General features: G+C 44.5%; 1 protein-coding gene across 1 annotated transcript in view; it reads right to left on the minus strand.

Annotated features, from left to right (window-relative positions):
• Positions 1 to 7,433, minus strand: part of CD5 (CD5 molecule) — a 29,471-nt gene extending 22,038 nt beyond the window's left edge. Inside the window, exon 1 of the mRNA XM_060262410.1 lies at positions 7,343 to 7,433. Coding sequence (XP_060118393.1) covers positions 7,343 to 7,433 — 91 coding nt within the window. The remainder of the gene's footprint in view (positions 1 to 7,342) is intronic.
• Between the last annotated feature and the right edge of the window lie 7,413 nt (positions 7,434 to 14,846).

A 14,846-nucleotide genomic window follows, 5' to 3' on the forward strand; every position in this document is an offset into this window, starting at 1 on the left:
GCCCATGACACGCCAGCCCCCGAGAGGTGCAACTTTATGCCTGCAAAAATGGCAGCGTGTCCCATAGGCACTCATTGAAACCAAAAACAAAGGTCGCCGCCACCGCTGCGGAAGCTCGGAAACCCCTTAGGGAGTGGCGTGATTGCCTCAGCAATCCCCTTGCAGCTCGGGCTGACGAGCCCACTCCCCATCACCTAATCGCGGTCTCCCGCCTCCTAGAAATGCTTCCGCTCTGGCCTCGCACAACTCAGTTGTTAGAGAAAAGAGCGCATGGCAGGAAGTTCTGCCAGCGAGCTCCCGGCCATATGGACTTAGAGTGAGGGACAGGCAGGCACATTGGTGATGGGTTTTGCACCTCGCAGTTACTTTGACAGTATCTTTGTCTTGCGAGGGGGAGAGAGAGGTCTCTTCCCTGGGGCTAACTGCTCTTGATTCCAGGTCTCCACAGCTTCTGGGCTCCTGGAGGCTCTGCATGCAAGAACTGTCACCCATAGCTGGGTAAGTTCCACTGCCCCTCCCCGCCTCCTCCTCCCCTCGCTCTCGACCGCTCGGTGTGTGAGTGTCTCTGGCACATGAACCAGGCAGTGGGCTTCAGCAGGGGGCATCTGCTGACCCCGCTCCCCTGTGCTGCCACCTGCTCCCTGCCCTTGGTCTGCCCTCTGCCATGTTCTCAGCCCCTGGCAGGGCACGAGATGTGTGTGTGTGGCAGCTGCCCCGTTGTGGGGAAGTGAGTCAGAGACTGTCCCTTTAAGTGAGCGCCTGGCTGAAACGCAGCCCACTCTTCCAGCCGCTGCCCCTGCAGGTGCTCTTGATCCCTATCTCCATTTTGCAGGTGGGAATCCAACACAGAGGCTTCCGCGTGTGCCGCTCCACTGCCTCCCCACTCCCTCAGTTGTTTCTGCCTGCCGCTCAGAATGGAGCGCCGCCCATGGCAAGACTGCCCAGTGCACTCCAGGGAGACTGCTGCACTCTGTTCTGGAAAAATAAAGTCTGAGCTGTGCCCTCTGTTGTCTCTCCCGCTTGGCATCTGCTGCACATTCCCTGGGCAACTCCCCCCCCCCGTCAGTGGCCACTCCGAGGGAATGCCTGGGAAGGAATGCCTGGGCAGATTTGTTTTTGGTGAGGGGGGGAATGGTCTATGAGCTGCCATGCTGCCCCCCGCATGGCTGGACAGGGGAGGGGAGTGCTGCCACTCAACCTGCCTGGGCTGACAGCCTACCCGACCCACAGGGCTGTTGTGCGCAGGGCACTAAGGAAGGGCTGATGAAGTGGACTCAGAGTTCTGCAGCTGATGCACTCGCACTCTGAGTTCTGCAGCCCCCAGGGGAGGTGTTCTGTGCACATGGCAGGGGGCGTCAGGGCAGCACAGGGGGTCTCTGGGTGTGGGAGTGTCTACTGCTGGGCTGCTTACTTCCAGACACACATTCCAGCCACTGTCTATGACAGCGAACTCCTGCACTTGGTACTTCCTGCTTGTCTGCCTGCCATTGGCAGAGTCTCTGACAGCGGGAGGGTGTGAGGGGATTGATGGCTTCCCTGTGGTCCCATGCAGGCCTGTCTCACCTCCACCTGCACCTTGCCACCAAGCCAGGCTTCTAGTGCGCACATGCCCAGCCTCACTCCTGTTCCCTCCCCGTGTTGGTGGGCCATCTCTCCTTTGCCTGTGATGGTGTGCCCATCATTGGCTCCGTTCTCTGTTTGGGGGTGGGTTGGGGTTGCCTCTCCCCATCCCTGACTGTCATGAGCCGTGGCGCATGCGCCAGGACTGGCCAATGTGTGTGGGGTGGTGGTCTGGCCCTCCCCTCCAGCTGTCTCCGCCTCCCTTCCATGCCTCTGCCAGTGGCGTTGCCATGGTGACCGTCTCCCTCATGGCAAGCTACGCCTCTCCCCTCCCCACGCTCCAGCATGTCGAAGTCCTCAGGAAGTCTACTAGCGGCGCGGCAGCTACACCGTGGCCAGCCGCCCCTTATCTCTGGATTGGGCTGTAAGCATAGTTAAAATTAAACAATGTTTTGTGTTACATCTGAACTGAGCCACTATCATGCATTATGCAAATGTTTGAGTGCTGTAAATGAAGAGAGGCACTTCTTGGTTTTAGGAACTTGATTTAAACCAGAACTACTTGATATAGCAGATGAGAAAGTGCCTTGAGTATATTCAGTGAACATATTAACTGTTTGTGTGTTTGGGCACAATGTATCCTTGATTGAAAATGGGAAAAGTTCAAAAAAGCAATTTCATGTTATTTCCATTCATTATAATAGAAAGTGTTTTGAAGATATTCTCTCCAAATGCAAATTATGCTCTTTGTCTCTTTCTGTGTATGATCATCACAGCAATTACCATCTTTCCTTGTTGCTTGTCTTCTCTGAAGAATAATTTGATTAAGAGGAATTTTGATGAGCGGGTAAAGAATCTTAAAAATGCAGGTCAAGTTCAGCTCACTTCACTAGAGCAGTCCATATTTGCACCAAGAGCATCTTCTCTCTCCGCTGGTCATGACAATTAAGCATGCAACATAATTAGAACTCTGCCTACTTTTAGCTGTCAGTCATTATTTTTTTCAATTTAAACTATGCAAGCACTCTGAGAAAAGTAAAGAGGGATGCCTAGACTAGTCTGCATATGAATATTGTGCCTGCGTGAAGAAGGATGTTTTATGCATACAACTAAAATGCAAAGTGTAAATGAAATAAATATTTATGTGAGCACATGGATCATAAAAGTACACTCTTGCCTTGTGTGATACCACAAATGTGAGAGCACTCATGCAGCCCGTTAAAAGAAGAAAAAACAGGATAGAAAGCCTGCCAGCTATCTGTTACCATCTAGCAATGGTATATTATAAATATTATAAATATTTCATCTTATAAATATTCCCCACTTTTTCTTGTTTTTATAGTCCTGTGGCTATGCTCCCTTTCATCAGTGCTGCAGCACACAGCTGCCCTGAATCATGATGATTTTATTTATTAATTTATATCCCACTTTTCTCCCATGGGGACCCAAAGTGACATATCATTCTCCCCTTTTCCATTTCAACCTCACAACAAGCCTGTGAGGTAGGTTAGGCTGAGGGTGTGTGACTGGCCCAAGGTCACCCAGCAAACTTCCATAGCAAAATGGGGATCCGAACCTGGGTCTCCCAAATCCTAGTCTGATTCTCTCACCACTGTGCTACATTGACTTCCATGAAGATGCAGTGGTGATTAATTAAATTTTTGTATAACTCAAGGATTACTTTTAAAGACCTGTTCCAAAAGAACCTAATGATCAAAGCACATGTGATGTGAGGGATCTGTGTCTGAATCCTCAAACCCACAATTGTACAAAATTCAGCCATGGATATCCCAGTACAGATCAGGGCTGTGGTTCTGGAGAAGGAACGGTAAAAAGACAGAATACAGGTAAATGTTTTTTTTTCCCTACAACCCAGGGGAAGTCTACTTCTGACTGAGAACATAGCATGGGGAGAGGGAGACTTGGCCACCCTTTCCCCCCAACAACATAGCCCCCATCCATACCCCAGCCAGTAATTGCTTTTCACAACTCAGTTGTACATCTTGGAATCCTGATAAAGATCCCCAGCTTTACACAGGATCTGGTCCTAAATTTATGTGCTTTTAGCATGCAAAAGGCACATAACATTTTAATGTCATAGCTAAGGTAGAGCGAGTAGATAATATGACCCTCACCTGTAGCACTGATTAACCCAACCTAAGAACTGGTTGTTATGTTGTTTTTTTTTTACAGACTTTTAAAATGTGGCAGCCCCATGCAAAGAACAAAAGCCTATTTTAGAATATAAACATTTCTATCAGTGGCAGCTGGCATCCATCCCCACTGTCCCCATGACGGTTCTCCAAATAGAATCCTACTACTACCCAACCAAGATTCTTCCCTGTTGATTTTTAAGATCATTCTCAGCCTTAGAATCATGTGATTTCTCCTGCCATGACTGACCATACAGGCTGCTTAAATTGGAAAAGAATCACTTAAGGAAATTGTTATTGCTTAAAGGCATTAATTATAAATAGGTAAAAGCCTCTGACTTTGAGGGAGGGAAGGTGGCATGCTCTCACCTGAAGCTAAGCAGGGTCGGTACTTGGAAGGGAGACATCCAAGGAAGGCAGTGGCCAATCACCTCTGATGAATCACTTGCCTTAAAAGCCCCTTGCTGGGAGTTGCCATAAGTCAGCTCTGATTTCATGGCACTTTACACACACACACGTCTCTGAACTTTAAAAAAAACAACTCTTAGCAACTTTTACACCTCTGATGCTAAAATTCTTGCAGAATAAAAACATACAGACTTGGGACAGTTCTGTTAATAACAAGGTAATCAGTGATTGTTTCTTATTTTTTGCTTGCTTGCTTGCTATGATCTCCGTTCACAGGATTCAAAGCACCACTGGAAATCACTCAGCTCCTTCTTCTGAGGCAGGTCTACTGCAATCCTCTGTCATTCATCCTTTTGAGGCTCTTATACTATTATGTTTGGGGAAGATGCTAGAAGTTTCATGAATGGATATCCAGTATTCAGGCATGCAGACCCCCAGTTCCAATCAGGATTGCAATGGAGGGGGGGGGGAAGAGAGGTTTATGTCTTCTTCCCCGTGTCATTTTAGTGGCCTGTGAGGGCCATTTTAATTTGGGAAAACAGCAGGGGAGGGGGAGAGGCTGAAAATTGAATTTATAAAAATGATGGGAATTTTCAGTGTCTCATCTGGTTGGCTCACTGTGGCCGAGAGAAAATTACTTGGCTGGGGCTCTCTAGTGAATTGTGACTAAATAGCAATGTTATCCCAGGTGCTCAAGTCCAACGCCAGGTTTCTGTGCCTTGAATAATTCTGGTTTGCTCATGCAGATTGCTCTATGGGTTAATGAAATTTCTGCGCTGCATGGGAAAGCACTCTCAAAGCACCAACTGGAAAGAAAAGCCAATATTTTCTCTGTAAAAAACTATCTGTTTGATAGCTTCACTGTTTCAAGAAAATTCTGTGGCCGTGATGTTTAATACAAACTATCCCATGCTGGAGATGCTAGGTTACTCCTATTCCTAATTAATCACTGAATGTTTTGCTTGATTATGAGGAAAACACAAAACTTTCTCCTCTAAAGAGACAGAACTTTTTTAAAAAGTGTTAGTTCACTCTTTTATTTTTTCACTTCAACCCCCATTAATGTCGTGGATGGGTGACATGCACAATACATTATTATAAGCTGATCTTTGCAAATCTTATTTGCATGTGTTTCAATGTATATTATAACAGCACATTGAGGGCAGTACCTACAAGTCACTTATAGTTCTAAATAAATATTATATAAGTTACTATACTAGCTGAAGGCCGTAATGTAATTATGTAAATATGGTAATGTCATGCTTCAGGATTTTAGCTCTGTTGGTATTTTTAGCACAGTTTACAAATGACAAGAACAATATGTGCACACCTGCTTTGTTCCTTCATGTTTAAACAATTCAGTGCAAACTGTTTGTTTCCTTACTTTGATTTTTGAATTGTAACCTAAGATCTGTCTGAACATGCAAGTAGTACTAATTTAGTAATGATCTCCAACTAACTAACTAAAATGATTGGCATAGTATTGTGCTGAAATAAAAATTAGGTCCTCGCTGACCATTGCTAATTTTTGTTATACAAATTCTATTCTAAACGAAACATAAATGGAGGATGAGTAGATAGTAGAGGTTGTCATGGTGGACAAGATAATTATGTAGAGTAGGTGGATGGTTAAGAGCAAATCCTTAGTCCAAATAAATGGTAAGGGTTCATCAACAACTTTATGTCCACAGTGCTAATTCAGATGTGGCCATAATCAGTGGCTTCAATAAAGAATGCAGGACTGAAGTGATTTTTTAAAATATTTTGGGTTCTGTCTGTCTATTTTATCCTAGTCTCCCTCCGCAGGGCTCAAGGAGAGGTAAATTGTTGTAGCCTGTTTTCATTGGGTTGGATCCATCAGATGAAGACACCACTTTTTTTAAAAAAAAAAATACTCGTTACTTTATCATAGAATTGTGATTTGTATACATCTGGGTACATATTGACCTTAGAAATGTTTATTATAACAAAACACATAATTATTTGCTACATTCAAACAAAAGAGCAACTGAGACAATCAATACTAAGTTATAAATATTCTGCAGAGGACACATCATCTGCTGGTTACTTTGGACGCTGGAAAGATGTGATGTACTCACCAAAGATCTGACTGACAGCTCAATCGTAGGCATGTTTACTCAAAAGTAGTTCTCAAGAAATGTAATGGAGTTTAAGGATTACAGCCTTAGGCAATGGCTGCAGAAAATCAGAGCAGCCTCAAAGGAATGAGACTGGTTCACAATGCCCTGAAGACAGATACCAATTTATTAAATTTGAACCCACATAATCAGTTAGGAAGGCTGATATTACCAATAAAAACACAGTTTAAAACTTACAGTTAGCTACAAAGAATATGCAATAAGTCAGTACGCAAAATCTTTAATGAATACAGTTATAATCAATCTCATTCCAGGCCTTCTTTAAAAAGAAAGGCCTTGATTAATTTTTAAAGCCACCATGAGACATGGCCACATGCACTTTTCAGTGGTTCCAAAGAAGGCCCCAAGATGCTTTTCACCATACTATTATGAATGCGGGTATGTAACACAGCCTCCTTATAGTGCATTCAGGACAACATATGGGGAGAGATATCCCTCCAGATATCCTGGAAGCTGGCCATTATTGGCTCTAGCATCAGGTGGCTTCACTCAGCCAACTGAGGATTGTTGCCAGATAAAGCTCTGTTAATATGTGTTTACTGCACACACCTCCAAGGGACATGACATTTCTGTATGCACTCCAGAGAAAAGAGAGCTGCATAATGCTGCTCAGCATTTCTATAGTACATTTCCTAAATGCTCAACGCATTTAATATAGATTTACTCAGTCATTCTGACCACAGATGGACCAACACCGTTAGCTTCCCAATAGACCAGGAGCAAGACTAGGAATGAAGCAGAGAGACAGTGGGCTGCTGAAGGCAAGCCAGAGAGGTTACATCTCAGTTGATATTTTAAATGGGGATTACTGATGCATAGCTCATCACTATGTTACAGCAGCATGTGATCAGCATCCCTGTAGACTCTTTTCTTGCATGCACATGTGTTTGTCTGCACACATACAAAAGACCATACTTATTCCATGCATGAAAGAGTCTTTTGGTACTGTGTGCCTGTTAAGTCCCATCAAGTCCCTTTCAACATGTGGCAACCTTATGGATTAATGACCTCTAACACATCCTGTTGTTAACACCCTTGCTCAAGTCTTTTGGTACTACTCACCCCATATCCCCACCAACATCAATGGGATAAAGGCTAGATGCTTGAATCTCATCGGCTCGTTCCTCCTCATTCGATCATCTACAGATAGCATGGTTTAGTCTTTCCCCTGATGCTTCTGCTACCTGCTATGGGCAAAAGGAGGGGGGCTGGGAGGAAGACAAAGTGCCTTTTTCCTCCTGATGTGGTTGTTTGCGTCATATCTCAGTTGCTTGAAGTTTGCTTTACTAATCTTCTCTCCCTATCGTTCATGGCATTAGAACTGCTTACTGGCCTTTCTCAACCAGGAGATCTACATCTCCAGGTTCTACTTAGCCATAAAAACCCTGCTTGTCTCCCCAGCAGATACTAAAGCTCACTGCTGGTGTGTCAAAATGGAGGAAACTTGCTGAAGTGAAGAGAGAGTGATATGCTGTTTGCATTAAGAAAGGTTTTAGGATAATTTCCACACAGGCAGAGTTAGCATCCACGGCACTTATTGCTTCTCTTGGAAAGCAGAACAGGTCCTTTCATGAAACTGATAATAAAGATTCAGCTGCATGTTATCCCTCCTTCCAGCTTACCAAGGGTTTTTTTTTCTTTTGAAAATTTAGTTGTCAGGACTGTTTTAACAAGGAGAGAAACAGATTAAGGAGAGACTGAAAACGTCAGCTCTTCCCCCTCTGATCCAATTTCATATGGGAGAAAGCCGTTCTAGAGTTGATTGTCTGTTTCTTTCTCCCATACACACTACTGTCTTTCTTAAATCAATCCTGCCAACTAAATTTGCTTTGAAAAAAGGAAGGAAAAAAACAAACAACCCCCCCCCCCCCAGCCATTATCTTAGTTTAAAATAAACCTGGAAGAAATTCTAATGTTTATAACTTGAGTCCTTAGACTGGAGTAACTCTGCATAAAATTGCAGTGCAGAAATTCTATAAACACTGAAACAACAAACTGAAGAGCCAGCTGGGGTTAATGGCTAAAGTAGTGAAGTAGAATCTGGGACAGTTAGATTCAAATCCCATTCTACTATAGAAGCTTACTGGATGACCTTTGGCCAGTCACATTGTCTCAGCTTAACCTACCTCACAGGGTTGTTGTCTGGATAAAATGCAGCACTGGAAGCTGATATATATAGCCCTGAGACATGGGAGGAAGGGCAAGATAAAAATGTAGTAAATAAAAATAAAAGGGTAGAACAGCAGCAAAACTAGGAAAAAAGTAATAAACCAATTTATCAGCTACAGTCTTAGAAGTCTCTTAAAATCCTCAAATAGCCCTCAAACAACCAGGGAAAAACCACTACCAATTGTTTTAGGTATCTATACCTTGCTTTCCTCTCAATGAGAGTGCAAGTAAGTTACAACTTCATTATCTTCTCCTTACGTTTATCCTTACAACAAATCTATGAGGTAAGTTAGGCTCAAAGAATGTGGCCGGCTGAAGGTTCACCCAGTTAGCTATGATGGAAGACTGGGCATTTGAACCTGGATTTCCAACAGCCTAAGGGTGTTTTTACACTGACAGTTTGTGACTCTCTATCACCACATTGGAAACTCACCTTTTGCATTACCTAACGTTCTCACAACTGTTTTGCATCATTGCTGCCTGAAGCATCTACATTTGTTTAGGTGAGATGAGTTCCGGCGCTGCTGCTGCAACGTTTTTTTCAAAACTAGTTTTGATCCAGTCATTTCTCTACAGGAGTTTCAAACTTGTATTGTAGAAGTTTTCATGCGTTTTAAAAGACTCCTCCAAAAGCCACAAGGTGCAGTAATTTGCATGAGAACTGACAGCACTTGAAATTTTTACATATCATTGCTTGCCTCATCTTGTAATTTAAATTTGTATTGTTTTTGCAGTGTTAACACCATTTCCAAGCAATCGCATACATTTAAGCACTGGTATTCTGTCTGCCCTCTGATCAGAGACTCCCTCCCTAAATTGAAATGCTTTCAGCAGGCAATATAGAAGTTTGGCTATGCAAAATGAGCGCAGCAAATCCACAAATTGTAAAAGGAAAATAATTAAAATGTAACAGTGGCAGGCGATTTGAACTCTAAAACTCTGGATCAAACTGAATGTAAAAACACCCTAAGTCTGACAGTTTAGCCATTACCCCACACTGGCTGTGATTAGAAGTTAATTTATCAGATTGTCTTGCTTTTCTCCCATGATTTAAAGCAGGATAATTTAATTGAAGAACTAATAAAGCTCCACAGAAGAGGAAGATTTAAAAGGCCTGAGAATTTGGCTAGTGCCTAATACATTTGGCACCAGTATTTCCATGTCTTCTACAACTCTCTTTTGTTGACATCTATTTCCTTCCGTTTTGGGTCCATGGTCAGTCAGCCTTTTGCCTCACTCAGAGCCCTGCAAACATTGTTCTGGGGCTTTTTGCAGAGTAATAGGAGGTGAGTTGGCAGGAGACCATGTAGGAATGGAAACACTCAATTTAAAAGCATTATTTCTAAAGAAGCACAGCGGAAACCATGAGAAAAACACACTGAAGGTCTTATTGCTCAAGGTATATAGATACAAAGTACTCTGTTGGCACAGCAGTGTGCCAAAATCTGTTAGTAGTTTTGGAGAGTATAGGGATATTTAGCTCGAGGGTAGTAGTGGTTGTATTTTTGCTTAATCTCTTTATTTTATATAATTTTGCATTTTATATAAATTTGTACTGTCTAAAAGCCTAGGAGCTGTATAGATGCACCTGTCAATAAATTGAAATAGCTGCCCCAGTTCCCCAAAAATGTGTTCAGCAGTCAACTTCCTTGCTGCTCAGTCCTCCCTGTATTGACTATATCCAAGTACTTTTATTTGTGTCTTTTTCCCCCTTTGGATTCCTACCTGGATTTATTTGTTTGGGTCCCTGGTTAGCACTTGGGTCAGCACTTGTGTCAGCACTTGGCTAGCTCTCTCTGGGAACTCCAGACCCCAAATTTCTTCCCCTTCAATAATGCCTTTTAGGAACTATTAAGAGAGAAACTGAAAAGTGACAACAGAAAAATTGTTAGCTGGGGTGGGTGGGAGAGAAAGGTGATGTCTGAAACCAGGGGAGGCATGTCTAAAAGACAAGGGAAGACTGTCCTAGAATGGAAACAGGTCTCAACCTTCTTATCCTAAAAGCTGGGGGCTAGAATGAAAGGCAGCTGCTATACAAAATCTGCCATCTATGAAGAGTTCCACTTAGGCTGATCAACATTGGCTTGGGAAACTCCTGGAGATCAGGGGGAGGGGGGTGGCTAGGAAAGGCAGAGTGTAGGGAGGGGAGGGAGCTCCATGAGGATGTAACATCAGAGTCCACCCTCTGAAGCTGCTGTTTCCTCTATGGAAACGGATCTCTGTAGTTCAGAGGTCAGTTATAATTTCAAGAGAACTCCAGCCACCACCTGGAGGTTGGTAACCCCACCAGTTCAGAACCTTATGAGAAGGAAGGTTGACAGCTGACCTGTTCCAGTGTGTGAAGCAGCTTAGTTTAGTGTCTGTACAGTGAAAATTGAACATGAATTGATAAATGGGGGATTGTAGAGTCATTGTCTGATTGATATGGGGTGCATTCACGTACACTAAATAATGCGTTTTGCAACTGGATTTTTCCTGTGTAAGAATAGCAAAAATCCACTTGCAAAACACTTTATTTAGCATAGTCTGAACACACACAAATTTTATGTTATTATTAACTGGTTTGCTAACACCTCTAGCGTAGATTTACTGTGCCATATGAAGCAAGGCTGCAATCTTCTGAACCCATTTAGCTGAATAGTCTTAAGGTTGCCAACGTCCAGGTGGGGCCTGGAGTTCTTTTGGAATTACAGCTGATCTCCAGACTGCAGAGACCAGATCCCTGAGAGAAATGGCAGTTTCTGAAAGTGGACTTTACAGCACCACATCTCTGTGGAGCCCTCTCCCCAAACTCCACCCTCCCTAGGCTCTGCCCCAAAGCTTCAGGAATTCCCTGAGACAAAGCTGGCAACGCTGCTTTGGATGGCAGTTACAATAACGTTTTGAAACATCTGGTTTTAAAACAACTAAGTTACAATGCTTGTTAATCCAGGCATCTGTTCTTTTATGTTCAAATCCTCACAAAGAAGTTTTGAATACCCATTTGGGGAAGTATTATAAACAAAATACTGTATAGGCTAAACATTCTCCACAGGGCTGCACCACAGTTCAGGGGAGAAATTCCTCCTAGAGGGTCATTATCCAAAGCTTATTGAGTAAACAGTTCAGCTCCGTATCTGGCAAGATACTGAGCTGCCTGCAAAGGAGCCTGCCTGAGGAATGACACTGCTGTGGTTGTCACATACAAATAGGCCCTGCCTGACAGAAATAACTGCCTTTGTTTCAATAAATAGCCTCCCACTTCCTGAGTTTGTCTGTCTTTTTGGTCCCTTCTATATTTATTCTCTTGTTATCTCTGCCTGTGGTCTCAGTTTAAGGTGAACAAAGTTTTCTGCTCACTGACAGGAAATTTGCAGGCAACATTCTGCTGGTGCGGTTTACCTTTGCGCAGTACTGTGCAGAATTTAGTAAAGGCTCCCATGCACAGTAGAGTCTCTCACCAGGAGGGCGAGGCTGAAATGCAAGCAGGAAAATCAAAACTGTTATCAGCACCAAGCCACGTGCAAAGCATAGGCCACTGCAGCGACTGATGCACCAGCTGGGGTAGTTTCATCTTGATAATAACATCGTAAGCACTGCTGTTCAGCATCTTGAAAGGTCACCAAAGCATTGCTGCTGACATCCTTTTCAAGCTATTGTTGCTCAGAAGCAATCAAAGCTCCTACCCCTCAGAGCTAATCTCAAAGAAGATAAGTCTCAGACAGTGGAGAATCATGAAACCCTCTCAATAGCTGAAGATGCTTGAAGATCATATTTAATTTACCAGGCCTAATCTTATTCATCTGTCTGTGTAACACAGATACTGGTGCCACTTTGGAGGTACTTCTCCTGCAGTTCCAAGACACAGAAGCTAGTGAGACTTGGGCCCGCTGATGGTTCATTTGGGAAAACATTTTTCCAAGATATACTACCCAGAAAATTCACTGCCTGAGGCGGAGCACACTAAAGCAGGACAATGCAGGATTGCATGGAATTAAACCAAGTAGTAGAATAGCTGTACAGGGCCTGACTATAAAATGGGCCCACCAATGTGCCACAAACCACTTTACTTGACAAGTTCTATTCTTAGGCAGTTTGAGTATGTCATTTGTTTTCAGGGATGTGGGGGGGTGACACTTGGGTTTTGGGCAAAAACCAGAGCATTGCCCCAGTGTTCCCAATATGCTTTGGGGTCACAGTTGAAGTCATGTGGGCTCATCACTGACATGTGCAAAGAAGCTCCCAGCTCCTGGTAAGCTCACCCCCTCATCCCCTGCTAGCTGCCAGGAGGGACCTGGAAACCTTAGGCTAAGGCCTTCCCTTGATGCAGTACAGCGGCAGTCCTTTCTGAGGCCAGTTGACAGAGAGACACAGAAGAGTGGGATATGTGTCTCTCTCTGAGATAAGACTGCTTTTGGGAGTTTGTTCAACATTCTTGGACCTTAGTAAGCAGGGGAGTCAGCCAGTGGGAGGCGAAAGACTCTGACTGAGCTGTGATCAGGCAATGCCTTGCTGTCTTCCCACCCACCTAAGTGAAGGCATTAATTCCCCCTCCCTGCACATACCTCAAGGGGAGGTGACCTGGAGTTGGCAACCCGGCAGCCTCTACATGGGAAAAGGACAGTCTTTCTTCATGGTGGGGCAAGCACCTGGAGGTTGGCAACAGTGGTTCCCTGGGAGGAAATGGCTGGTAGCATCAAGCAGCTGACACTGTGAGGAAAGCCACTGCAAGAATCCCTTTTGCTCCCTCTGAAGTGGCCCCTCCCTGCTGAGAACAAACATTCCTTGTCAGTTGAAGAGATGTTAACTTCTACTGTTTGTATGGATTAAAGAGAGGAAGGCAGACAGACAAAATGAAATTAAAAAAACTGAAAGACAGAGATACAGAGAAAGAATGAGAGAAAGAACAGAAGGGGGAGGTAGAAAAAAGAGGAGGAGAAAGGAGTGAAAGAAAAATGAGAGGAAGGAAGATAGGGCCCTGAGGGGAGGCAATAGAGATCAGTAAGCTCCCAGCAGAGAACTGTCTCCCTCAGACATCTGATTGTGTTCTTGCCTGACAGGGCTGGCAGTGGGCGGGGAAGGGCATAGGGTGGGGGGACAGGCCAGTGAGCCTATGTGAGGCCAGAGGGGTTGATGGACACGTGACAGGTCAGTGGCTCATGGAGTGTAGGCTTAGCCAGTGAGGGACCTGGATTTGGTTTCACCAGAGGACTTTTAGGCTTTTATTATAAAGGACTAGGAGTAAGGCCCGTTGCGGAGGCAATGGATAGCTGAAGTTGTGAAGAAAAATACAATGGGCTCTAGAAGGAGGCTCTGGGTGAGTGCCTACCTTGCTGTCTTCCCACCCACCCAAGTGAAGGCATTGACCCACCCCCCCCCCCAACACACACACACCTCGAGGGAGCTAATGTCTGTCATCTAGAGAACAGTTGTAAATCTGAGTGATCTCCAGTGCCTCCCCAGAAGGAAATGGCATTGTATCTGTCTGAGGTCCTATCCTTTCTCAAACCCCATCCTCTCCAGGCCCCACCCCTAACCTGGAGTTGGCTACCCTACTACACAGTCAGCTTCCACAGCAAGAACCTGGGTCTGGCAGATCCCACTCTGAAGCCCTAACTTGTATGTCCTCCTCAAATTCCACCACAGAATCTCCAAGAATTTCCCACCAACTTGGAAAGGTACCACTAAAGGCCTCTGGGCGAGTGCCCCCCAACCCTGCTGTCTTCTCACCCACCCAAGTGAAAGCATTCACTCCCCACCCACCTCAAGGGGAACTGATCTCTGCCATCTATTTGGATAGCAGTTGTAATTCTGAGTGATCTCCAGCCCTCACCTTGAGATTGGCAGCAGTGGTTCCCCATAGGGTTGCCAAATCCAATTCAATATCTGGGGACTTTGTGGGTAGAGCCAGGAGACTTTGGGGGTGGAGCCAGGAACAAGGGTGTGACAAGCATAATTGAACTCCAAGGAAGTTCTGGCCATCACATTTAAAGGGACAGCGGTGGCTAAAAAGGCAAATGCAATTTTGGGCTTATCAACAGAAGTATAGTGTCCAGATCACGTGATGTGATGGTATTGCTTTACTCTGCTCTGGTAAGACCTCACCTGGAGTTTTGTGTTGAGTTTTGGGCGCCTCATTTTAAAAAGGATATAGACAAGCTGGAACACGTCCAGAGGAGGGTGATGAAGATGGTGAGGGGTCTGGAGACCAAGTCCTATAAGGAAAGGTTGAAGGAGCTGGGGATGTTTAGCCTGGAGAGGAGGCGGCTGAGAGATGATATGATCACCATCTTCAAGCACTTGAAGGGCTGTCATATAGAGGATGGTGTAGAATTGTTTTCTGTGGCCCTGGAAGGTAGGACCAGAACCAATGGGTTGAAATTAAATCAAAAGAATTTCCAGTTCAACATTAGGAAGA

This window comes from Heteronotia binoei, chromosome 21, assembly GCF_032191835.1.
Source record: "Heteronotia binoei isolate CCM8104 ecotype False Entrance Well chromosome 21, APGP_CSIRO_Hbin_v1, whole genome shotgun sequence".
Taxonomy (NCBI): Eukaryota; Metazoa; Chordata; class Lepidosauria; order Squamata; family Gekkonidae; genus Heteronotia; species Heteronotia binoei.